Consider the following 27,617-nt stretch of genomic DNA (forward strand, 5'->3'; position numbering starts at 1 on the left):
AACGCAGGCCTGTGATTGCAAATAGGCAGCAGCTCGCCACTCGGAGCCAGACAATGATCTTTAGCAGTTCGTCTTTCCTAGTGTGGTTGGCGGAGAGAACCATATATTTCGCCAGAGGAGTGAGGCAAAGACTGACGGGCGGCAACCAGGCAGGAGGAGGCGTAACGGGAAGTGGCAAAGGCAAGAGTCCAGGCGTTTTCCTAAGCGAACTCAACCTATCATTTTATAGTGTGACCAGGTAAACCAATTGGCTAGCCAATTACAAAGGGACTCCACCCATTAATCCTGCTACACATTGCACTGCTGTGTTTAGAAAAATTTCTTTACTTTGTATCGCCCTCGCGGCACCGAGTCAGCTTATTATTAGGCAGCTATAAGTAGCCTAATAAGCAAGTAAGCTATAAGCCAGTCTCTCAGCTATACCAACAGGTATGCTGTGTGTGTTCTGGTGGATGATAAATGGAGCGATGCGATGGGCCAACTTATCAAACTTCCCAGCAGACAGGCGAACGTACTCGTGGTGCTTCTCCCCATCTAACAGCCGCATCTTTTGCACATACGTGTGGAACACTCCTTCACTAGCTCTACCTTCGTTCAGTGCTCGCACATCCCACATTCTTCTTTTCTTCAGGCGTTTCAGGCTTCTTTGGTGGTTGTGTCCTACTTTCAGGCTCGACGTAGGCTACCGCCTCCAGTTGGTGGGGCAGAGTATCACAGTTAATCCGTAGTGCGCAGGCGCTAACCTTAATGATCTAGGGCGCATTCAGGACAACAGAAATTGAAGTATGCCTCATGTATGCGTCAAAAATGACGCATGTCTTTGACACACACAAATGTGAGGGAGGAGTATACCATTTCCCTCACTGCTCCCCGAGCGCCGCTGTTTCAGGCAGCTTACTGCGTCGGGATTAGTGTGTGCTTCACCTCACTGTGTGTTCACTGTTTGCTGAGTGTGTTTCACTAATTCACGAATTGGGATAAATGCAGAGACCAAATTTCCCTTATGGGATCAAAAGAGTATATATACTTATACTTACTTATACTTAATGTTATAAATGAACTGCACATGCTTGGAAACATGGAAATGCATGTTTAGTTTACATTTCTATCACATTTAGATCCAAAGATACCCCCTTTCTAATTTCGTCCATTGACGTTTCATAATATAGAGGTCAACGACCTCTAGCTGACCTCAGAGATCAAACTGAGAATGGCTCCACATCTTATATCTTATCAAGCGTATGTCATCAAGAACAAACCCTGAAAGTTTCATGCTCTTGTCATTTTGTGCACAATTGTTATGCTTAACAGCTCCACTACTATGGTACTATTTGGTATTACAGTGGCCAAATTTGACAATAATCTTATTTTTAAGTATTTAAATATTTTAGGGACTTGTTCATGACTAGTATGTGTGAGGAATTACACTGATTTATGGTGAAATATGTAATTATATTAGTTGTTAGTATTCAACCCTTTTCCACCAAAGACCATATTTTTCAGCCATTTTGAAAAATGGCCGCCTTGGCCCTAAAGGGGTCAAATCTGAGGCGCCTACAATCCTAAATCTGATCAGACCCCCTTTGAAACTTTCTCTACCAATTTTGATGCGTTAATCACAAAGTGATCTAAAATTTGGGTAGCCCAGACTGTCCTGAAAAAGGAAGATATAGCATGTGATAAATGACCATTCCAATGTCTAAGATAACTACAGTATCTTATCTTAGATTACAACAGCTCAATATGATTATCTCAACAACACTGGTGACCACTTCTGCATAATTTTAATGGAGTGCAGAAATGTACAGTATTTTTGACCATTTCTGAACTGTGAAACTCAGCAAACATGCTACGTGGTTGTGAACTTGCAGTATAATCATAAATATCAATGTGATTGGTAAGGCTGGACCAATGATTAGCAGTGACGGACTGGACGGTCTGGCATTTGGGCAGATGCCAAAGGGCCGCGGCCTCTCGTGGGCCGTTTGGGCTGGCCAATCACGGGGCGGCATGCTTGTTGGGTTTGCGCGGCCCCTTCATTGCAAGGCCGGTTCCACATTATCTCTCAGCCCACTATCAAGCATCAGTAGTGTTAAATGGCTTCATATCAGCCATTTATCTCTAACGCCCTCTTCCTCCTATGCAGTGGGAAACTGATCAGTATTTATACCAGATATGAGTCTCTATAGTACAGTCATGGTGACCCCTCAATATTTACATCAGTCTACATTCTTTTTGTAGCCTTATTCAATCAAATGTTTAAAAAGTGCATTGTGCATAAATATGCCTGTATCTTTATTGTATTATTGGTTTACAAAAGTTATATGAAGCAATGACTTCTGGAAATTTCAAAACCGAATCGTCTACTTCCTTCAGCAGCGGGGAACTGTATGCCGATCTAGCATGCCTTGATCCTCTGAATTTTCCCCCTTATAAAACTAATAAACTGCCCCAAATGCCCCATAAGTGAATGTCTGCTTAACCCTCACAAGCCACAGTGGGCTATAGTTAGACAAGATGCGGTTACTGAATAAAACGGCCCGATTTAGTCAAATAGGGTGTCATATTTCGATTCGACTTCCACTCCACTAGATGGCAGACATGTCATACGTCATCCCCGTTGCTTTAAACAAAACTTTCTAGCTACAGGCGCATTGAATCAGTGCATGAAATACCGAGCTAGTGTCGCATGAGCCCACTTTGTCAGAGCCGATATTGTCAACGCTGCAATATTTGCATTAGATTATCGCCTAATGGCATCAAAAAAGTTTACCTGAAATGAAGTGTTGGGTCTTCTATTCAAGGGACCCTGATTCTGAAGGGGAATATCTGCCTTCAGAAAATGACGGTGATTCGTTTAGTGAGGCTTCAGATGCGTCCCTACCTTGCAATGATGCAAGGTGCTCGAAGTGCTCATAGGACAGTTAGGGGGCGTAGTGGCAGTGTGGGGGTCGCCAATGAGAATGACAGTAGGCCTAGTCCGAGCTGGCCAATTCTCTCCACTTTCGGTAGCGCCAAGGCAGATCTGGCCATGCTGCTCGCATGGTGGAGGTGGTGACACGCTCTCTCCCTCTCCCACACACATACACACACATTAGGTCATGCATAGTCTATCACAAGATGATGGGAATGCCGGCCCTGTATGGATAGGGATAGGGAGTCATTATCTCTACAGCAAAAGGCCTGCTACATAAAAAAAAAAAAGTCAGCCATTTAGTAATAATTTACACTGTTGATTTGCTATCTACTTCCCTGATCATTTAGGACATACAGTACACTATGTGTTCCTTTTTGTGTGTTCATGTCCTTGTGATGTGTGTGTCTTTGTCAGCTAAGGAAAAAACAAAAAACATCAACAAAAACAACAAAAAAAAAAAAATACTAACATTGTCTCTTGTCTTGTCTCATCATCTCCCCTGATCTGTGCCTTGCCGTGGCAAATGAGCTTTTGAACTAAACAGGTCTTGTCTACTTGTGTTTGTGTGTCATCTGAATAATATATATGTGCCCCATACATGGAATCAGAGTGCCTACTGTATGTAGTAAATGGAAAATCTCTACAGCAAAGGCCAGTCTACCGCTACATGCATTTGGTTTGTTTCTGCCATTTATTAGTAATGATTTACACAGTTTGTTCACTACTTACTATTTACCTGAGCATTCAGTATTGTGCAATATAGCATACAGAAGGTGAGGGACATTTTGGGGGAAAGAAGTGGTGCATTTTATCATTCAAACATGCGACTTTTCATGAAAATTCTATAATCCAAGATGGCCGTCACCATATGACGTCATAATATGCAAATTAGATATAAACATTTAATCTCTACATAAACTTTGGGTCATCCTTAATATTTCTCTAATTTACAGAAAGTCTCTATCTCTTATCACTTTTAAGATATAGCCTTTTGAAATGAAGATGTCAAAATTGATCGTTTCGGAAAAAAACCTCTGGCGCCTAAAGGGTTAAATTTAGTGAAGATGCTACGGTCGAAAATCTACAGTCGGAATTGACACACCTCGCTTTACGCACTGGGACAGTCTGAAATCATAAACTATCTGAAAACAGGGCTTTAAGTGTAAAATACCGAACTTGTCCTTTAAGGCTAATATTCAATTGTTTACAACTGTAACTGACTCCAGGTGGATGTCGGAAGGCAACTGCAAGTTCCACAATGTATTGCTGTGACTGCTAATTATGATGCCAATTACACAATGTTGTATTTATCTGGAAATAAATTGTTCATATAAAGGCTTTAGATGTAAAATTATTCGCTATCGAAGTGAGGCCTTGCAACCATATGGCAAGTTGCATTTCAAGTTAGCTCTGGGATAGCAAAAGTCAAAGTTCACCGTCTTAATGTACTGAAAATCACAGGACCCACTCGAAGGCAGAGGACAAGTGTGTAGAGCAAAACATCTGCATTTCAGATTTTTTCGTCCCCACAAATCTGAACAGGTGTGATAATTAAAAATTCCCATATTATTTTCCCATAGGAAAAATCGCAAGATACCTGATCTCTTTGTATGGCCAAAGATGGTAGCTTTTTTTGTAAACGAACCTCAGAGGCCTATTGTTTCCTGCACTGTGTTCACCTCTCGTTCCTTGTCCATCTGTGTCTTGTTGTCTTAGCCTATCCCTGTGTATGAACCCCTAGTTTTGTTCAGTCCCTTACTGCACCTTATATCACTGTGTTATCCTGGTTTCCCATTTACCAACATTACTAGATGCACAGCCACTGGGTAAAAGACGTTCAGTGGCCTCGTCTGCTATAACCTAGAATTGGCATAGTTTGTATACTCATGTTGTCTCAATAATAATTAGGTTTCATCTCAGAGTTTGTCTTTCATTTGCATTATTAGTATGCCGTAACCTCCACCTATTTTTTTATGAAGGCATGCATTCCTTTGCATAGAGACCCATGTATATTGTCCTTATGCTGGTCCATTCTTTGTAAAGTAAAGATTCGTTTGAGTTTAATTGTGTGTTGTTGTACATTTGGGTCCAACCTCAACTGAGTATCTTGACATAACATGGCTGGCAAGCAACCATAGGACTCATTTTTTTTCCAGTAGGGAAATAACAAGTGTATACTGTATGTAAAGTAGGAAATCCAAAGAAGTCCAAGTTTCCAGTTATTTTATTTCACCATCACAATGTAAAAGTAATTGATTTAATGATAATTTAGCCTTTCTTTACCCAACCACATACTGTAAATTATTGTAAATATCATATCATATCATAATAGATGACCTGATATATAATGGTAAATACCCGACACCTTGATCAGTGTAAACATAATGTTATATTTGATAAAAATCCAACTCAATTCAAAATCATTCATTTAACATTAAGTTCATAATGTTGAGGCTAATTTTGGCAGATAACTACACTCTTCTATTTGTCAGACTTAGAAAGACTTACAGTTCAGATAACATAAACAACAGAGGGTTAAAGCAAAGCCAATGAGAATTAGAGAGCATCTTAGTCATGACTTAAACTGGCATACCTTGCAAATCAACCAGTTGTAACAAGTTTTTTTGTTTCTCCCATTTATGGTAGCAATTTATAAACAAAAATGACCTTTTTAAACCATCCTTTGATATGTAGCCTTCCTGGTTCTGTAGATCACCACTCCACAAACCATGGCAACAGCTACCAGGAAAGCTCCAAAGAACATCTCTAGGTTTGGGTCCAAGTTTTGGGCCACTGTACAACAGAAAGGGGAAGTTTTCAGAGACAGTCAGGACTCCACTGACTCGCCAGAGGCGAGTGGGTAAACTCAACAACAAGAATATAACATCAGCACTTAAGACTCAATGAAATTCGATGTAAACAAACCAAGCGGCACTGAGCTGCTAATAACTGTCAATTATAAAATGACAACCTCCACAGGGAGCACCACTTCTCTGAAATGGCAAATGTAGCCATGACAGTTAGTTCCAGTAGAGTAATTGATTAATTTCTGATTAATCACTTTGTAATTGTAACTGCTGCACTCTGCAGGTTTTGGTTTACGTGACCAGAGGTTGTTATCCAGGTAAGGATTTCTAATTAACTGATTATTACGCTTCGCATCACGGGTCAAGTGGTCTCTGGTTACGTTACCTTGATCGGGCACACTTGCAATTGCTCGCTGGGGCCTAATCCGGACGGGACCCTGGGAGATGAAGTGACGTGAGGTCTCGAGGGGGGCGTCCCTCTTGCTCCTTTGGAGCTCAGTGAAGTGGGTAACCTGGCCAACGGGCAGGAGAGAATGCTCGCTCTCATTCTCCTCAGTAGGGATAAAGTTATCATCAGTCAGGCTGGGAGCTTCCCTCCTGGGACGTAATGCAGGGCAGATCTGAGAGCAGGTGCTGCCCGCTATGCCGGCCTTACAGAGGATGGTGGAGCAGGTGATGAACACCTGCACACAGAGGACATGGCATCTCAAGAACCAACAGAGGACAATAACCTTATAATGACCTTATAAATTACATAAACAGTAGACTGTCTGCACAATAAGCTATGATCATTACCTGGTCATAGAGGCCGATAAACTTGAAAGCCTCCATTGCAAACTGGACCTTTAAGTCATTGCCATTGGTATAGATCTGCACAGTCTCATCCACTTCACATCTGTAAAATAGCAGCATAATGGTAGCTTCTAGCTAGCTGTTGCTTTCAGTTCAGATCAGAGAATATAGTTTGGACATCAGTGGTTTTGGAATGAACCAACACACTCATTAGCATGCAACGACTGCAAACAGTCTGCAATGGAGAGTGCCCAGACCCTGTTTCAAATGTGGTTTGGTGAAACATGGCAAGTATAAGGGGTTATCACTTAAACAATTGTGTCAAATTCCAAGCAATGTAATTTTATTCACACATTTTTCCTATATATGGGCATTTAATATCTCATAAACAGATAATCACTTTTCCAATATTAATGAAAGTCATTTCCATACTACTTCATAAATCTAATTTGTGGATGTCAGATAGACCTTATTAACTCTTAGTAGATGATCTATCTTGCACCTGCATGATGCTTCATACGTTCAGATCACAACTGGTCTTACCCATTTTTAAGAATCTGATATTTGCGTTGATCGGCAGGAAGATCAGTAGGAGCAGCGGTGCAATCGAGTGCCCGCAACTTGGTGTTGGGAATAAAAGAGATGGAGTTGATCTGCATGTACATCATCTCTCCCAGGTCGAACTCCAGAGGGAAGGACTCTGGGTCCTCTGCTTGACTGTAGAATTCTGACTTGAAGAATTCAAACTGCAATGTGAACTTACCAAAGCCTTTCTGCGTGAAACTGATTGGTGGCCTGTGACCATTGAATTCAATAGTCAGGTTACTCCGTTTGGGATACTTGCAAGAAAATTCAATATCCACCAAAGGATGCCTGACTATGACAGCACTGGTATCATTATAGGACACAATAGCATTGGAAAAGATGAGATATTCTCCATCATCCTTAAAAAAACAGATATGGGGAGCAAAATATTAGAGGCAAAGATTTCACAGGGGTAGGTCAATAGAACAGGGGCAGATTAGCAGAACTGAAGACCGAAATGTTAAAAATTTATAAAAAACACAGAAATATTTGAAACATTTTGAATTTGGTTCTATCTATCAATAGAAAAGCCTAGCCCTTTAGGCCTAATTGCAAACAAGGACAAGTAAAGATTTGTCACCTATTTTGAGACTCCAAAACAAGGCCTAGCAGTTATTAGCTGCTCTAGATTGCTCTTATTAAGGCCTTACTATAATGCATGTGTCTGTGGATCAATACTTCTTCTGTTGAATGTTCAGTTAAAGCTTAAAGGTATCCAATGTAGTTTCGGGTATTTTGGTGACTAAACCAAATCAGTGGCAAACACAATCTGACAAAATGTTAAAGATGGGCAAAGTAGTCTTTTTAATGTTTGTTGAGAGCTGCTTATGTTCTTACATGTGCAACTGAATGCCACAGGGTTGTAACATAATTTTAGCTCAATATTAGAAAGATTACCGTATTATGGCTTTATGGAGTGATACATTGAGTTATGAGCTTATGGCTCCAGTGATGCAGTGTTGTTTCACTACGGCAACGTATAGTGACTATTGTACAACTATGTACTGTGTACAACACTAAAGGCCATCTTTTAGATTTACATTTACCACCATCAGAAGAATGACAAATAGCTGTTAGTTGGATATAAGCATTACTGAAAGTTATTTAAAATAACAGGACATTTTTACTATGACCGACGCTATGAAACATAGTTCCGAGAAAAATTTGAATCTTTCCTGTTATTTAATGGTATAGCAGGCACAATTCAGACAGTGGTTAAAGGGACACCAGGCAAGCCTGATGCTTTTTCTCTACGAAACTCCCCCTCTCTCGGTCTGAAGCTCTTTTCCTTTTCTTTGCATCTTCCGTCAAGGGTTTTCGCTGCTTCTTCACCGGCTCTGCCATTATACACACATTTGCAACAATCGCTAGCGTTTCGCTAGCCTGCCTCTGTGCTGTGGATGCAGGATGGAAACTGAAACTGCTTCGGTCGCCGGGTACGATACACTGAACTTGCAAGCGGGATATTCTTCCTACAGGCAGTAGGGGCGGGCGAGAGAGTCTTCATTCGCCCTGTAATGAGTCATTTAACCATATACTGACTTACGAAGATGAGTAATTAACACGAAAACGTTGCCTGGTGTCCCTTTAAATTCACCAGCGTGTAAACGGATGACCCAGGTTTGATTCCGACTGCTTTGTAGTAAAAAGTTGCTTTGGAAATAAATATCTGAACTAAATATCTAACTTAAACATATACTATGTTTAATTCTTTATTTATTATATGGTGTGCTTATTTGCATTTAAGCTGCGTCTTAGAATTCTAACAATCTGGCTTGAGGATGTGAAGTCTCACCTCCATTTCAGTGCCGCATTCATCGAGGGACATGTTGGCTAACAGGTGAGTCCCGTTTGAGAACAGAGTGCAGTTGGAATTGGCAATCCTTAGCTGATGTTCTTCCAGCACAGATTCTTTCAGCACAATGTGCATAGAGGTTTCCATGCAGATTACATCCAAATCTGTAAGAGATTAACAGACATTTTAACCCATTTTCTGGAGCACTAACGACAAAATACATTGGTAGGGCTTCAAAGCTTTTTTTATTAACCCTGCAGTGGACAGTTTGGTGCCTGATCACAGATAAAATGTTGGGAAATTATTGTGTTTCCTGGTATTCTGGTCACTGGATGTTAAACCATCAGCATAATTACCTTGTTGGGTACAATTGGGTTCTATGAAACTATTTATTTGTTTCTGATTGGTAGAGAGACATTCCATGGGAATATCCCTGGATATTTCAACTCAGACTTTGCACATCAGCTAATAATAAATCACTCCGTGATACAATGCAATACTGCAGGAAAATTACCTTGTTCGGTGTAATTTACCTGACCTATTAGGAGAAATATTCTGCATTAGTATGTGCTTATACACCATATACCCGGAATCAATTTAATTATACAACTGATTAATAACAACACTGAAAAGCTCTCACCTGCTGTTGTTTCTATCATACCTGCCAGAGAAAGGAAAATGTGTTCAGCTTATCTGACCACTGTCTGAGTCAACTACAACATGGATAACTAATTAGCAAATATTGTTTTTTGTTGTTTGCCTCATTGTGCAAAAAGATCTAAGGGTATTATTAATAATGCTGGGCAAAGGGCAAGATGCTTCACTGGAAGTTTCAGCAAGTTACGATATATGGCAATCTTCACGAACACCTAATTCTATGGCATAGAAATATTCATAATTGAGTTCCATAATGGACTATGTGTCTCAAAATCACTTACCAGCAAGCAGAAAAATACTTAAAATAAAAAAAGCTGAGAAAACATGGGTATAGATGTGTTAGAATATAAAAAGGATATGTTATAATAAATATCATGATTGCATATATCAGAACAACCACAAATGGTGGTACATCTATAACATGTTGCGAGAGATAACAGATGTGTTACTCATACCTGTTAAATTTGAAGCGGGATGCACTAAAGTAAAACAGAAGAATTTAAAGGAAGATTTAAATATTTTTTATATAAAAAATAACATATTACCAATTCTAAGTGAAGCTGATTTGGCTGGCTAAAACGGTTCATACCATATTTATTCTTACTGACAACATACTGAGCCCTCACAGCAATGTGAATTAGTTAAGTCTAGTAAAACAGTACAAAATGATGTACAATTGTTTCCATATTAATAGTTATTCTCACAGCCAATTCATTATCCATGCCTTAAGTAATGTACATTTTGTAATTATTTTGTCGTAAATTCATTTGAAAATTATCAATGGGAAAAAAATCATTGAGTTATTTTGGAAAACCTACTGATGAATTTGAAGTGGAGCACACGCAATACGCTGGATGGTGGATGCTTAATGATAAACGTTATTGAATGTTCCAGGAATTCTTCAAGAGAAGAACAAATAGCAAAATAAAATATCGATAATAATTTAATTTGTTCATGCATAGATTAGATTAAGATTCAATTAGATTAAGATTCAACTGTATTGTCATTGCACAAGTAAGGACAACAGTACAGCAAAATGCAGTCTACCATTTCTTTACATGCCTTCCTAGAGTACAAATAACATAAAACATAACAGAAGGCTTATATAACCATGTAATAACACTTGATACACTGAAAATGCCACACTATCATTAGATGAATGACATCCAATATTTTGTTGTGGTGCAAGCAGTAGTAACATATTTTCAGCTATCAACAATTACTGCTAATTTTAACATGATGCTGTTATATCATAGCAAAATGGGTGCCGTTATGACAAGATCCATCTTTCCTGATTTATGCATGCAGTAGCAGTAGTAAAGGTTGTGGGCTTGATTCCCAGTTGCTCTCGAGCAAGGCACTTAAAGGAGAATTCCGGTGTGATATTGACCTAAAGTGTATTGAAACATGATACCGAGTGTGAACGTATCGGCTAACTAGCGCCAGCTTTCTGAGTGCAGGGGACAAGCTGAGATGAGCTATGAGACATACGTTCACACTCGGTATCATGTTTCAACAAACTTTAGGTCAATATCACACCGGAATTCTCCTTCAACCCTGAATTGGTCTGGGGACACTGGCTCTGTAATAATGGATGTCTGTCGCTTTGGACAAAGGTGTCAGCGAAACTAACGTAATTTAGAAATGATTTACAAAAAAAATGTCTGTCAGTCTCAAAGGGTTCAGTTAAAGTGAAATAGAAAGTGTTGTCTTCTGCACAACCAAAGCATTCATTTGTGTAAGTAAGGTGCGTTAGGTACATTTGCGTAAAGTAAATGCCAATTTCACCCTTGACAGTAAATGCAAATGTAGGTACATTTGGAGGAAGTACTGTCAGTAAAGTAAATGCCAATTTCACCCTTGACAGTAAATGCAAATGTCAAGTGAAACCCTTGTTTCATAGATTATGGTATCTTGCAGAGAAAATCAGAAGAATTGTGTTGTATCTATTAGCACTTCATAATATGTTTTTGATACTGTGTATGTTCTCCACAATCTCTTTCCTTGAATGACACTCCTAACTACACAAGAACACCACTTTGGGGGATCACTGCCAACTAAATATCCTAATAAATGCACAATCATTTAAACACTCAACAGAGCATCTTTACATCTATACAGGTAAGCAGGTAGATAGATAGATAGATAGATAGATAGATAGATAGATAGACAGACAGACAAAGAGACTAACAAAGAAACAGACAGATAGATGAACTCACTTGTACACAGCGGTGGCGTTCACAAAGGCAGCTGAATGAGCTGGAGCCTCCTGAGCACTTACTGCAAGGCTCCTCTTCTTAAATAGACACAGCAGTCCCTCTCTGACACATCGCAATGAGGCCGATCCTGCCCCTCCAGCCCAGCAGTGACACCAGGTTCACCCCAGGGACAAAGCCTTGGGGCCACAGCAGCATGACAGACAACTGCAATAATGAGAAAGGTCAAAAGAACAGGGACACTATACCTGTTTATTATTCTGTCCTTTCAATTAGAACCAGAGGTGGAAAAAGTATTTATTTATTTATTTATTCATTTATTTGGGTGGGGGGCTGACTGAATTTTGTATAGAAAAAAATAGTTACTGTCTAAGGCAGGGGTGTCAAACACCAGGCCCGCCAGCAGGTTTCATACGGCCCCCCAGATGTTTTGGGCAGGAAGGGAAAATTAGAAAAAAAAGATATGAAAGAAATGATAATGACCATAACAATGATGGCCCCCCACAAGTTCTCATTCCAACAAATCCGGCCCACTACCTAATATGAGTTTGACACCCCTCTAAGGTCACTCTCACTCTCCCTTGCTAAAGCGCAAAATGGTTAAGTCCACCTGCACAACGATTTATAAGGTTTATGTAGTTGAGCATCGCTAGTAGTGGACCGCTAGGGTGAAGTAAGGTAATTTGGGACACTTTTTGATAGATTACAAATAAAACTATTTAAAATGCTACACAGGGTGGAAGTGAATACTTTTATCACTCCATATGAGTCTTAGCAACATTTCTGTGCAGAAAATATGTTGCCAATTATAATATTTATAAGATAGGCTATTTATTAACCTTCAAAGACACTCAGTCAGGTAAAATGGGACAGTCAGTTGTAGAATTGAAGAATTTGCAACACATTGTACAATAATGATAATGTTTATTTTTATTTTTTAATAATTTAATTAGATACATAAAAGGGGGAGAGAGTGCATGTGTGGGGCATGTCCACTTGTGTGCCTGCTTGCTAACAGCTTTTTAAACTGCTTTAATATCTCTGCAATCGAACTGAGACAACCCATTGAAACAGCGGAAAATACACTTTCCTAGGTTACACAGGTAATTGAGGTATCTTGTGATCCACATCTCCATCTATTTCAGAAAGACTTTGCGCCAGCTTGATTCATACCCTATGGTCGGCTACACGCTGATCATGGTCACTAGTGGTACTGGATGCAATTTTTTCCCTTTCCCTTTTCGTTAGTCTTAACCTTTTTTTTATTCAGTAACGGATGGGATTTGAGTAATGTGAGTAAATGTAGGCTAATTCGTTACATTATACAATACATTCCACCTCTGATTAAGCATTTTTGGCATAGAATGTTCATTGAAAATTTAGAATTACAACCAGCGCATAATCTTGCACATTATCGAATCGGCCCTAGTCTTATGGTTTTAGCAACAATTATTGTGATTTGCCTGGTATTCTTTTACAACCCTGTTACCAAGAAATTGGGACACTGTTTATATGACCTGCAAAGCCACATTCATAGCCAAAGGCTCCATCTACCTCAAAGCGATGATTTGTCCTCTCAAGAATGTTTTGAACCACATGCTGACTGAACCACATGCTGACTGATGGAGCTAATGAGTGATAGGTATGTCACAAAAGGTTGGCCGTGAGTAGTATATTATCATGAACTATCTGTCAAAAATAAGACCCGCCCCCTGGCAAAATCACGCATAAATCACTTAGCCATTGTTTTGTTGTTTGTTATGTTTTGTGACTGGTGGTGTCAAACCCCTGGGCAGCCATATTGGATGTAAAGTCATGTGACAGTCATGTGTCTGTTGTCAAACAATGCCACGCCCCCCTTGGCATCCATATTGGATGTAGAGTCATGTGACAGACATGTGACTGATGTCAAACCCTGGGCCCCATATTGGCCCCAAACCCATATGTGTGTTTTGTTGTTATTATTATGTGTTATGTGATAAACTTTGTATGAAATGTATAGGAGTGTTAATAGCTGGAAATAAACTTATAGTATGCTACTAGCATAGCCAATAACCTGTTTAGCATGTTGTTAGTGGTTTTGGTTGAAAAATGTGTTAGCTAGACGCTACGCATTGTAATGTAACCTTTATAACTGAAATCATGGAGGTCTTAGGTGACGAAAATGATAGTCTATGATCCCCCTACTTTGTAGGGGTGGTGTTTTGTCCGGGCATGTCTCTGGGTGTATTGTTTGAGACCCCTTTCATGTGGGGGGTCTGCCTACTACTTACGTACACTAGTGCTGATAACATTGTAAAAAAACTGTATGGTTTGTCAGAGTTTCTGGTTGGTTTTATGTTCGAATCTAAAATGTATTTCACTCGCATATTTATTCTTCTATTTTTATTTTGTAGCGCCATCCCATGATCTAGCTGGTCACTGTGTTATCAGCCTCGAAACATCTGGTCTTTTGTGCACTGACGAAAACGATTTGGGAGCGACGCTCGGGGGATCTGAATTAGATGCTGCGACAAGCAATAAATCTACATCTGGTACAGAACCAGGCCCGGAGTGGGTAATCGGGAGAATCCCGGAGAATTCCCGGCCGGCTTCACTTTTGGGCCGGTCAAGGGAAAAATATTGGCATTTGTCACGTTAATCTATCTTCTCTTAAAGTTGGCTACACACGTTCACATTCTATGCCTAACACCGCAGCCTCTGCATGCGTTGTTCTCCCCTCCCAAGAAGAGTTAATTGGTTGGGTCCATATAGCCCGTCTTTCCTAAAAAGTTTTCTCAGATACCAGCCGGGCCGGACCTACCGTAGTGATAAGCGTCAGGGAGGATGGATGGTAGAAAGATGCCATGAGGGACTGAAAAGGCCAGGTAAAAAAGACGAAAAGTATTGGAGGGAAATGCTGCCAAATGTGCCATGCTTCCAATTTTTTTGAAGAGGACAGACATAAGTGGCAACTGGTAAAGAGAGATAGCCATGATTATAACATCGTAATTGGGCTAATAACCTACTGAACGTTGTAGCGTTGTCAACCTATTCGCAAGTAACATAATGAATTAAAATATTAGCATTTTGGTATCATCCAATATGGCTATTCATAGACTTTGCAAATATTATGCAAATATTGATAACAAAACTCAAGCTTGATCTGTGTATGCAGTAGCCTATAGGCCTAAAAACAAAAGTAGCCTGAGCAGCAGATCAGCCAGTCCCCCGCAATGATGAGCCCGAAATGAACTATGACTATAGGGACAAGTAGAAAGGATAATTAACCATATGAATTAAAGTTATTTTATGGAAGAAACAACAGTAGGCTACAGCAGTAGGCTGCATGATCAACCTATATGGCTTGTTTGCTTGAGAAGTGGGTGTAGTAAAGGAGCAAATCACCAAACAACAACATGATAGCTGACCCATGCAGAAAAAAACATGTAAACAATACAGTAGTTCAATATGCCTCTTAGTGGAATTGTGGGATACATTTCAAATGCTTTATTTCTTCCTTCCTGTTTTTGTTAACTTATCAACCTATCCTTGTGGAATAGTGGAATATTAGCCTATAATAAAAACTACAGGATAGTAAGAGCTGAAATGATGCCTTTTTTATCCAATTTCCACCACCACTAAAAAAAGGGGGGCGGTCTTGGGCCTGAAACTTCTGGGCTGAAAAGTGCCCCCACTCCGGCCCTGTACAGAACCCTTACCATCTTACGACCATGACTATTGGAAGGATACTAAGAAGAGACGTTATAGCCATAACTGCGAGGCCTGCTAAGCGTTTTACTGGGGTAACGCGTGTGATACGGGGTAAGTTGATATTTCCCAATAGTTCATTCTTTCCCCTTTTGATAAAACAGCTGTTGTTACGGGTATGTTTATAACTGTGACACCCACTTTGGGGTAGAGTGTTGGTCTAAATCATTACAGGTGACCATTTGGAGATCTCTGTAATTTAATGTCTAGTTGTTTTATTCTCCATACATGTATGCCTTCTAAGTGTAGCATGGTGACTTGATAGGTCTTGGAGACGCATCTATCAACAGGGGGAATACACATTCAAAGGACTATCAAACTAATGTTAATACTCAATCAAAGGACATTAACCGTGTGGATTTATGGAGAGATACTATACTAAAAAACTGGATGTCAAACAATTTCCTCCAGTTGAATTCTGACAAAACAGAAGTCCTCATCATTGGATCCCAGCACATAGTGAAACAAATGATACCATCCTTAGGTCCCTTTCAATTTTTAGACTGTGTAAAACCTGTTGCAAAGAATCTTGGTGTTTGGTTTGACAATAATTTAAGCTTTGAACGTCACATCACAAAGCTCATACAGTCTTGTTTCTATCACCTCAGAAATATTTCCAAGATTAGTTCCATCTTAACTTTTAAAGACACTGAGACCATTATACATGCATTTATTTCTTCATTTACTTAGTCTTTTTTCTTGTCTGAACCAAAAATCTATAAAGAGATTAAAACTGTTCAAATTCAGCTCCCCGGCTTTTACTAAGACAAAGTTGACATTACTCCTGTTTTAACTGCAAAAGCTTTAAATTGATTTTAAGATTCTTCTGATTACTTTTAAAGCTCTACATGGCCTGTCTCCCAACTACATATCTGATCTCCTAGTACCTTATACACCTGAGCGTACTTTAAGATCACCCGGTAGTGGTTTCCTAACTATTCCTAAGGTCAATCTCAAAACTAAAGGGGAGAGAGCATTTAGTGTCAGGGCACCTAGGCTCTGGAATGACCTGCCTGATGAAATCAGGTCAGCCAAGTCAGTATGCTCTTTTAAATCCCTCCTTAAAACTCATCTTTACAAGCAAGCCTTCCTTAGTTTTGTTTAAGTAATATACTTCATTTTGTGTTAAGTTTATTAAGTTTTATTTCAGTAAGTTTTATTTCAGTGTCAAGTTTTATTTCAGTAAGTTTTATTTCAATGCAAGTTTATTTTCCTTTTTCAAATTTATGTTAAGTTCTAATTGAAATAGTATATATTATTTGATTGTTATATTATGTCTCATTTGCATTTTCATTTATGTTGATATTGTACAGCACTTTGTAACTTTGTTTTGAAAAGTGCTATATAAATAAAGATTATTATTATTATTATTATTATACAGAACTCGATTTTGACGACCTATCTGACGCGACTTTACTGGAGGCTGCGGATGCTGTCGACCCGTGTGAACTACATGAAAGGTCAGATTCGTTGAATGTTTCTGAACCGGGGGGGGGTGGCTGGGCCCTCTGCAGATTTAGCAGTGTGTGATGTAAACTCAGTTGACTCATCAGACACACCTCTTTTTATGGTCACTGTATGCACACTGTATTTTATGCTAATATTTTAAAGAAAATACATTAATTCCTATAAGAAACAGTCTCCTTTTTTTCAATACCTCCCAAGTCATATGACCTAGTATTGGATAGTGTTGCGCTGAGACTAAATTATGCCAAATCTGAGGCTCGTAGAGCTACGGATGTAATAGGTCACACAGTGGCAGATCTGCTTATTGGGGCTGTGGAAACTCATATATGGATCATATAAAAAAAATTGAGGCTGTTATCGATGGCATACTGAAATGAAATGAAATGTTACTGATGATCTGAATGGTGTTTAACCTCGGTGTGATAGATTGTTTATAAGGTTCATGTTTATTTTTTCTTTGTTGTTGTTGTTTTTACGGCTATAATTGCGGAAGAGTAGTATACATGTGTAATATAGTTTAAATTTGTTGAGTAATCAGTGAGTAGCCATGCCCCCGCCAAATAAGCGTAATAGAAATGACAGTGGGTGCAATGATATTGAACCGCCTGATAAACGTACCAGAGATGATCAGACAGATTGTGTTAATACTATACATACATTGTACAGAGTTTTACAGAATCCTAACCCTGACAACCCTATTATCAAGAGCATGAAACAGAATTTGGATGCATATAACAGGAGCCTCTTAGTCTCCAATAATCCACAGTCAACCGCTAGTCAGACTTCAACACATGACTCTATTGACAATGACAATTCCGACATGCATTCAGCTGATGTTGTACATACACCAACCCTTTCAGATAATGCACAAGATGAGACCTTACTGCAGACAATCACTAGACAGAGTTCAGTAGATGACTACATTGACAATCCTGACATGCATGTAGCTTATGTTGTGGATGTAGCAAACTCCACAGACATCTCTCACATTCCAGATCCTGTAGACATCTCACACGTTCCAGCTCCTACAGCTATTTCACATATACCAGTTCGTACAATCGTTTTACAAGATGACCCCCCAGTATGTGTGGATGCGATACCTGGTAGTTCCGGATTGCAAACGGGGAGTGGTGTTGATGTTGTTCATGACAGGGTTCCTACAGCTATTTCGTATGATGAGCCCCCAGTAAGTGTAGATCTGATGAGCACCCCCATGGTGGCGGTAATGTTGATCATGACAGGTCCCATGATTATGATTTAGATAGTGCTACCGTAGAACGTTTAGTGAGAGATGGTGGTGTTGTTGGTGATTACACGGTTGTACCACGTCGTCGCCATAACTCTTTAACGCTAAACAGAACAATGAATTTCAGGGGCTTGCGTGATACTGACATGGCCACATACGTAGAACACGTGTACGGTACATTGAATGATATTGTGATTTTGTCAAGGATATTAGGTGGTGCGAATGCTGTGATAGACATTGTGTTAAGGGGTGATGGTCTTACTGCCGATGTACATGCTAAATTGAGCCATGAAGATGGCTATGCTCTGGATCGGTTGATTGAAGCTATTGAAAAGGTGTTACAGAGTAACACGATGCTCTTCTGTCACAAGCAGACGGGCAGATCTGGCATCCGAATCCAGGTGCCCTGCGCCTGTGGGTTTGGCCCCTGCAGAGTCAGTCATTGAACAGCTAGCTGAGTCTGTGCAGGAGACTCTGAACAACGCCAGGGCTCCTTCTACTAGAACTTGCTATGCACTCAGGTGGAGGATCTTTTCGGATTGGTGTGCCAGCTTGGGTCTTGAGCCAGCGGTTTGCCCTGTGCCACAAGTTTTGGCGCTTCTTGCAGTCCCATTTGGATCAAGGCAAGGCGGTCAGTACTGTGAAGGTTTATGCCTCGCCATTTCAGCCTTTCACCAGGGTGCGGATAACAGGCCTGCCCTTATAACTGCCCTTAAGGGGGTACCAGCAAGCAATATCTGTGACCGAGCGAGGTTTTAATGGTTAGCTTAGAGCTCCTCGCCACTTTTTTGGTATGTGTCATCCCTTTTTTAGACCGTAGTGACGGGTCAGAGTGAGGTCGAAACAGATCGTAAGTTACGCATGTAACTATGGATATGTGAGACCGAGGGATGACCGTCACTATCCTTTGTCGCCGGACCATCCTGAGGCTCAAGGTAGGAGACTGAACCGGGAGCAATCTCCGCTATTTACAAGCTCGAAGTCGTTCTGCTTCCGGAGGTCATGGGCATGACTTTGTTGACATATGGTCTCGGTGATAGGCAGAACGAAGGTGATCATTCCTTTTTTAGACCGTAGTGACGGTCATCCCTCGGTCTCACAGATCCATAGTTACATGCGTAACTTACGTTTCGTTGTGGTGCCTCGGGCATCGGCCTAGCCATGCAAATAAATCACTGTTTTACACCATTTACGAGGCTCAAAGTAGCTCCATACTTCATTTTTTCGTTTACCTTGACCTTTACATAAATGCATTTTCTTGAACTCTGGTGGTTTCAAAGTTATCAGATACAGAATGGGCACCCAAAAGTTAGTGGGAAATGACACCTTAAGTGTTTTTCTACTGAGTTTGGTTCCAACGTGAGGCACTTTTGAATATTATTGGCGGCCATCTTGGATTTGACCTCTCCCGGGCCTTAGAGGTCAAATTTGACTTCCCTCCCAATCTGAAAATAAACCTTATGGTCAGTGTTGTGCGTGAACGAGTTCAAAAGAACGCGTTCATTGAACACCCTCATTTTTTCGTGAACGTTGAACTTAACGCAACACATTTTTTAATAAAGAACTTGAACGTGAATTAGTTCACATTATGTGTCATGAACGGCAGACATCACTGTAAATGAACGTTGGAATTTGTTTTCCATTGAAAACTGAGTGACATCTGTTTTCTCTTTTGAAAGCAGAGCGGGGTAGGCATAGCAACGCCGCGTAGCAGGCAACGACGAGAGCGCCGAGGGCTGGATTTCATTGCACTAAGTATAGAACTGGTCTACCTTGTCTGTACTGCTGCCAGTTTCATCACCTGGTAAGAAACCCACAATTGCAGTGTCATGAGCAAATGTCTAATGAGCAGCTTCAAAAGAACGATATAGTGATTTCTAGCTCATAGTGTGAAAAAATCAACTTAGTATTTATTTAAATATCTCAAAAGTAAAATGAACTGAACTTTGAACTAGTTCAGAATTAAAATTGTGAACTTTGAACGTGAACTGTTCACTTTGAGCATGTATGAACTGAACTTGAACTAGTTCAGAAAAGCTGTGAACTGGCACAACACTGCTTATGGTATAACCTAACTATGGTAGAAGTTTCATGTTTCTTTTAAAAAGTGCACAATTTTCATGGTTACCCGCTGTACTAATAGTCGTTTTTGCATTTGATCACAAGATGGGGTGCTTGCACTAGTTTCTACAAATCAGAAAAGTAAGACATTGTAATAATTTACCAACGCATATTACAATTCGCCTTATTTATCCGGCGACCAGAACGAGGTTACACTTGCCATCACACTTCAGTCCAGCAGATGGAGGTAATGCACTCCGTTTGCAAACTGCCAAAAAAAAAGCTCACAGAAAAAGAAGGGTATGCTGGCCTGCCAGAGTAATCGTTTTCTTCTTCTTCTTCAGTGAGTTTTTTTTTTGGAGGTCTAGGCCCCCTCTGCTGCCAGTGTCCATCAAAGAGGTCAATGTGGAAGTACCCAAGACTTATAAATACCTGGTGGCTGTATCTAGAAGTATGAAAGATACTTAGAAAGATACTCTAGAAGTATGGAAGATGCTGTTTTTGCAGTTACAGTGGATATGACTTGGGCTTCTATACAGCCAAGTTAACAACATGCTCATGGGTAATGTAGTCAGTTTTTTTTATTGTTATCATACCAAGTTTTCTTCATATAGACTATTGCACAATAATACAATGAAGTGTCAAAATGATTGACTTACAGCAGAAGTACACAAAAAGTAGTCTTCTATGTATGCAATAAACACCCATTGTCAACAGCATTCATTGATTTGAAGAAACCCTAGGCCCTTTACAACCTAATAAGTAGCTAGAAATTCACTGCATATTTTCACTTTCAAATAGTTTCTCCAAACACACTAGGCTATAATAAGGAGGTAGACTGTGTTTTTTCCTTCTGCCAGTGCCATTCACCTTCACTCACAAACAAAACTCCTCAACTACTCTCGCTTGTTTTTCTTTTGTTTAGTCTTGTTTCGTGTGCACTTCTTCAAACAGAACATGCAACTTTTAATTGTCACGAGAACAACAGTGAGCACAATGGTTGTTAGCAGTGCGATCACATCAAGGCTGTGGTACTGGATCCAGTTCAGCTCGTGAGCAGCTGGGCGCAAGTGCTCTGCTCCTTTGTGTCTCATGACAAACTCGGTCCAGAAGACGGCCAGGTCAAGAGGTTCAATCGACGATCAAGCAGCACAGCTGAAAGCTTCATCATATTTGCCTTGTAACTGGAGAATGAAGGAAACAGCACTTTGCATGAGTGTCATATTCACACTTTCAAACAGAGAAATAAGATGTTTCTGGAAAGGCCATTATGAAATGCACCATACCTCTTGTCATAAATTACTTTGTTGAGGGCTTCCAAAAGTGTGGTTGTGGTCACGTCAGCAATGGTCAAAGACTCAGCAACACCACGTGCAACCATGCGTTGAACATTGTCAGCTTGGTCACCAAACAGTGGCAGCATGACCATGGGCACCCCGTTGCATACTGTATACCCTCATAGATGCCATGAGACCCTCCATGTGTGATGAAAGCCTTGGCCAAAGGGTGACCTGGAATCACAGACACAGTATAGTTAATTAAACTAGCATTACTACATTCTTAAAACGAATGTGTTGAAAACAACACAACTTGCCTTGTTTTAACACATCTCTGTGTCCAGATAGTGACAACACAAGTTTGTATTGTTTCCTTATTTATTTGTTACACAAAATGTGTTGAAAATAACATAATTTGTGTTAAAAAGTGTTTTAAGAGTATAGTTATGGGAATAGAAAAGCTGAAATAACAAATGCTTTGCTTTAGTTTTCAAACAAAAATGTTTTCCATCAAAAAGGCATGAACTCAAATGCATACAACTTAATTAAATTAAATTATTTTTAAATTTAAAAGTGAAGTGCATGGCGAAAAATCCGAGTGTAAGATAGGAAAAAGCTTTGCGCCGGGTTTTTGATCGCCAAGATAGAGCCCTTTGTGTGTGTGTGTGTGTGTGTGTGGATAGAAGTAGAATAATGTAGTCTATAGAATTGAGTCATGGCCAAAAAGTTTTAGCAGCTTACACAGGTTTTGTGTTTCACAAACATTGCTGCTTCAGTATTTTTGGATTATGTTCTCTCATTTCACATGTATACTGAAGAACAATTATAAGCATTTCAGCTTCAGATGTGTCTTTGTTGTCTTATAATTGAGTCAGAATTATAGAGTGATTTCAGCTGATTTGTATACTGATTCACACTTTCCCCCGTGCAGATTTAGCCTGAATACCAGACTCTGACTTTGCAGAGAGTCTGGCCTAGATCCATTGGAAAACGTTTATTTCCTGGTTGGTGGATGCTTGTCTGAAGTTTAATATCATTTGAGTTCAATCACTAACGTTTGGCAATGACGTATGTTAACCACGGGGGGACACAACGATAACGATAGGCTTGCAACTTAAATGTAATCGCTCTCAGGAACGCCCTCTGTTCGCTGGTTGGTTCGCAGACAAGTTGCCGAAGTAAACAAAGTGAACGAGAGCTATTCCAGACGGAGTACTGTAGTGAAGAGAAATCGAGCAGAAGTATGTATGCAGGCTGAGGCCAGGCTAGTGCAGTATGAGTATACTGAAATGATAGATTACAGTGAAAATTGTTTTTGCAATAGTTAACCTTTTATGTGAATGAAGAAACTATTTGCAATGAATTACTAGTAATCATTCTGCACAATCATCTAGAGACAATCTGAATCGCCCCCACACAAACTGAAACAGCAAAGTTTCCCAATCACAATATTGGTCAGTGCCAAAACCTTTTGGCCATGATTGTACACTACTATGTCTTTGTCTTAGTTTTACACAGTAGTGTCTACATGATGCAGTCTCATGGAGTTTAATTTGTGTATGTTCAAACAATACTTTTTCAAATTCAAACAAAAATCAATTAATCAAAATATCAAATACAGAAAAAAAATCAAATAAAGTCAAAGACAAAATTCAAAACTCGCAAACAAATTTTTTTGTGTAATTGCAAAGTAAATCTGTCTTTAACTCTTTGAATAACTACTGTCTTTGCATTTCTCCAACTGGTAATTGTCACACTACAGCTCATCCTCTTTTCCTTCATAAATGACAATGTAAGAATCACACTTGAAACTTGAAACAGCTTCAATGTAATAAGGGAACAGCAATACCCCTGTATTTAATACGATTTCATGTTAAACCTCAAGCGCTGTTTTATATTGCTTTGTCTCCCAAGCTTTTGGCTCTATATGAATGGTCAAATAATACTCAGTAGTAACATTTAACATGTGTTTTTAACACAGCAGATGTTTTGTGTGTTCACAAAAGTGTTATGCCAGAGTGGGGTGTTAAGCCATGCCTGTGGGAGTTTAGTTCAGCAAGATGTCAGAACTGGATGTTCTGTTCCCGAACTAGACTACATTTCTGAGAAAATGCAAACTGTGGCGTTGAATGATGCATCTTCAGCAGTTGCAGTTGGGACAAAAGAATCTAGAGAGAATGAGGAAGTACCGCTGACTCTAGGCTAACTTCAGCCAAAAATGTCCTTGATGGACATCTGAATTTTGCCTACAGAAAGGCCCCAAAGCTGCCATTGTTGCCCATATAAGGAGATCCGGATAGTACCATCTTTCTCCATACAAGGAGAAATTTTAAGCATTTTCATGCACTGTAATTATTGTGTCCTGTCCTTTGCAAATCAGGTGTCAAGACAGTGCTTCTAAGTGAGATGGATGATGCCAGGTGACACTATTGCATACCTGTCCCCCATAGGCGGTCTTTGACATGAATGTGTGTGGGAGGGGGGGCACACACCTACTTTTTAACTTACGTCACTCTGGTGGCTACAAGACCACGCTGGGTGAATTCATATAGACAATTACGAGAGTGACACAGTAGAGTGCTAATAAAATCATTCACATTAAACTTTGAACATTGCAAAATGTCCTAGCTACATGTAGAGCAGAAGAACACACAGATGTATGTCCACAGATGTTCTCTGGTGATAGCTGCACTGTTATTTAGCTCTCAATGTGAAGAACTGCAAGTGATGTAAACCTTGTTGGTCCCATCATTGACATTGCTAGCCTTTCTATTCTGGAACTGCTCATAGTTGCCTCCATGTCTGTGTCTGTTAGTCATTGTCATTGTTGGTGGTGGTTGTTGTTAGAGTATCCATGTCAGATCCTGATGGCTTTCAGTATAGGTTCATTTCAAAAGTCCATGTTGCGTGTAATGTCTAGTTAACTAAGGTAATGTAACAACATGCTGGCAGGGTGGGGGGTGTGGAGGTGGGGGCAGCATGGCCCTAAATATTGGTGTCAATTGTGCATTTTGCGATAAAAGCATGAAACTTGGTACACATACTTTGTATCAGAAACATTTTGATATCTTACAACCCCTGTAATTGTAGTTTAAAGTTTAAAGCCATTTCTAATAATGAAGATGGCGGTAGCCCCAATGGTCACTGCGATTGCACACCTCCCACAATAGATAGGAAATGCCCCAATATTTAAAAGTGATGATAGGCTACACTATGTGATCACAAAGTGACAGATTGAGTATATATGCCACTGCATTATAGGTTAAAGACACGCACCATGACTTATAATGCTGGGCTTATTTCAGGGGATATGACGGATTACAAAGCAGCATCTTATAGTTTACGAGAGCTATTAAAGATGCTAAGCTTATAGAGACAAAGTTGAAGCTGATTTCTTGAGGGTGATCCAGCACGAGTGTGGAAAGGACTCGAACCATCACTGGCTTTGAAAGAAAGTCCCTCCTATGATGAATGTGAGTAAAGCCCTCCCTGATGAACTTAATGCTTTTATGCTCGCTTTGACATGAAAACAAAGACTATCTTGCACTAGCTGCAGCATGTGAAACAAATGAGGATGCACCTTTCTGTGTCTCTGAGGTCGATGTGAGCAATGCCTTTAGGAGGGTTAATTGTAGAAAAGCTGCTGGACCGGATGGAATTTCTAACAGGGTTTTGAAATCCCATGCTGCTCAGTTAGCTCCTGTGTTCACTTATATCTTTAACACATCATTGCTCAAGAGACAGTTCCTACTTGCCTCAAGCAGTCTGTTATTGTTCCAGTACCGAAAAAACAAAAGTCCATCATGTCTGAATGACTACCAGTAGCCCTGACGCCTACAGTGATGAAGTGTTTTGAGAAGCTTGGGAAAAACATTATCTGTTCATCCCTCCCTGCCTCCTTCTCGACCCCTCCAATTTGCTTACAGAGCCAACAGGTCTACAGAGGATGCCATCTCAAACCTCATGCACACCACCTTAACTCACCTGGAGGAGGGGAATGGGAATTATGTGAGGATGCTGTTCATTGACTTTAGTTCAGCATTCAACACCATAGTACCTCACCTTGGTCACAAAGATGAAGGCCTTAGGACTGAACACCACCCTGTGTCACTGGATATTTGACTTCCTCACCAACCGCTCACAAGTGGTTAGAGTGGGGGGTCTGACATCTGACTCATTAACCATCAGCACTGGTGCTCCCCAAGGCTGTGTTTTGAGTCCACTGCTGTACAACATCTACACACATGACTGCAAAGCCAACAGTAGTCATACCTCCATCATCAAGTTTGCAGATGACACAGTGATCTTGGGCCTGATTAGTAACAACAATGAACAGCTCTACTTGGATCAGGTTGATGAGGTGGCACAGTGGTGTCAATCTAACAGCTTGACACTGAATATCACTAAAACCAAGGAAATGGTAGTGGATTACAGAAGGCAGCAGCAGAACTACAGTTACACCCCACTAATGATCAGCGGGCAACCTGTAGAGAGAGTCACAAGTTTTAAATACCTTGGTGTCCACATTACTGAAGACTTAACATGGACTGTTAACACTCAATATGTTCTGAAGAAGTCCAGACAACGACTCTACTTCCTTCGTCAGCTAAGGAAAGTTTCTACATCCATCATGAAGGCCTTCTACACTTCAGCGGTTGAGAGTGTTCTAACTGGTAGCATCATCACCTGGTATGGGAACTCCACAGTTAGAGATTGTAGTACTCTGCAGAGAGTAGTGCGCTCAGCTCAACGTACAATAATAACTCAACTCCCTGCTCTACAAGATATCTATTCCAGAAGAGTACTCCTAAGAGCCCAAAAGATTCTGAAGGACTCTTCTCATCCTAACAATGGATTATTCCTACCGCTGAAATCAAGAAGACGCCTATGTAGTCACAAAGCCAGAACTGAGAGACTGAGTCACACACACACACACACACACACCTACATGACTTTTAGCACTTTTACATCCCTCTCCCTATGCTACAGACCTTTTATTTATTTTCTTATTTCATCACACGTCAAAACACAAACACACACACACATACACATACACACACACACATATCTGACTTTCTCCAACTTTTGCACATCTCCATAGAACTTTTTATTTATTATTTTTGATTTCTCCTCCATCTATCTACCCATGTCCTTGATTGCCTAGCCTTTCTGCCCCCCCCCCCCCCCCCCATCCCCAACACACACACAAAAAAAAACACACACACTTACATCATCACTGTCATCACCTCACATACATACAGCACACTGCTTGCTACGGTAAGCCTCCTCTACATACTTGCTGCACACTGCCCCCCCTCCCTACATCCACAGCACATTGTCTTCAGGATCTTCTCCAACACACATCCTCTACATACTTACAGCACACTGCCCCCACCTACCCACACACACACTACACACACACAGTCACTGCTCCACTCCCCTTCCGCCCACACACACATCTTCACTGTCATCACTCACATACATCATACATACAGTACTCTGCAATAGTAAGTCCCTTCACCATACTTGCAGTACACCCCCCCTCTCCCCTACATACACAGCACATTATTTCATCAGGAAGCTTCCAACACACATCCCCAACATACTTACAGCACACTGACCCCCCCCCCCCCAATACACAGCACATTGTCTCATGAGGAAGCTTCTCCAACACACATACACAGCTCTCCCCACATACACAGCACACTATCCCATCTCCCCTGTCATCCCCCCAACACACACACCAAGACCCCTGGCAGTTGGGTTAGCCCCTTGAGCCTTGATCTGCCCAAGGTTTCTTCCTTGGTAAGGGAGTTTTTCCTTGCCCCTGTTGCTCTTGGGTGCTCCTTGTTGGTGCCCCCCACCAGTCCCAATCCTCCCCCCACCTTTCTTATGCAGCCCTTGCCACTTAATCTACTAAACCCCTTCTACTGCACTTTTTACCCCCCCCCCATAAATGCACAAATAGGCTGACACCAGACATAATTTCACTGCATTTCTTACTTCCAGTAACTATATGCATGTGACAATAAACTTCCTTGTATCAT

The 27,617-nt window shown here is 40.4% G+C and overlaps 2 protein-coding genes across 3 annotated transcripts; both read right to left on the minus strand.

The window, feature by feature from the left end:
• Window positions 1-5,123: 5,123 nt before the first annotated feature.
• On the minus strand, window positions 5,124-11,840 carry LOC125291565 (ZP domain-containing protein-like). Of its 2 annotated transcripts, XM_048238366.1 has the most exons (11): window positions 11,773-11,840; window positions 10,372-10,452; window positions 10,009-10,032; window positions 9,835-9,867; window positions 9,537-9,557; window positions 9,411-9,434; window positions 8,897-9,060; window positions 7,060-7,460; window positions 6,520-6,619; window positions 6,110-6,407; window positions 5,124-5,710 (listed from the first exon to the last, which is right to left on the minus strand). In XM_048238366.1, coding segments are annotated over exons 2-11 (1,188 nt in total). In that variant the 5' UTR covers window positions 10,373-10,452; window positions 11,773-11,840; the 3' UTR covers window positions 5,124-5,588. The 2 variants fall into 2 exon arrangements, with proteins under 2 accessions (XP_048094323.1, XP_048094324.1); XM_048238367.1 differs by lacking the exon at window positions 10,372-10,452 and having other exon boundaries at window positions 11,773-11,818.
• A 9,016-nt stretch (window positions 11,841-20,856) lies between these two features.
• Window positions 20,857-23,842, minus strand: LOC125291654 (UDP-glucuronosyltransferase-like). Its single transcript, XM_048238474.1, is given in 5 exon segments — window positions 20,857-21,431; window positions 21,434-21,477; window positions 21,580-21,743; window positions 21,746-21,804; window positions 23,821-23,842. Coding segments are annotated over 5 exon segments (531 nt in total). The 3' UTR covers window positions 20,857-21,189.
• Window positions 23,843-27,617: the final 3,775 nt, after the last annotated feature.

The sequence above is a fragment of the Alosa alosa genome, chromosome 3 (assembly GCF_017589495.1).
Source record: "Alosa alosa isolate M-15738 ecotype Scorff River chromosome 3, AALO_Geno_1.1, whole genome shotgun sequence".
NCBI classification, from domain to species: domain Eukaryota; kingdom Metazoa; phylum Chordata; class Actinopteri; order Clupeiformes; family Clupeidae; genus Alosa; species Alosa alosa.

Bases quoted from the DNA above. Each gene is read 5' to 3' on its own strand.
- LOC125291565 (XM_048238366.1), bottom strand. The intron at 9,558-9,834 runs GTAAGTGATTTT...TTTCTCTGGCAG, and splicing joins AAGTATTTTTCTGCTTGCTG to GTATGATAGAAACAACAGCA. The intron at 6,620-7,059 runs GTAAGACCAGTT...GCTATTTTACAG, and splicing joins TATCAGATTCTTAAAAATGG to ATGTGAAGTGGATGAGACTG.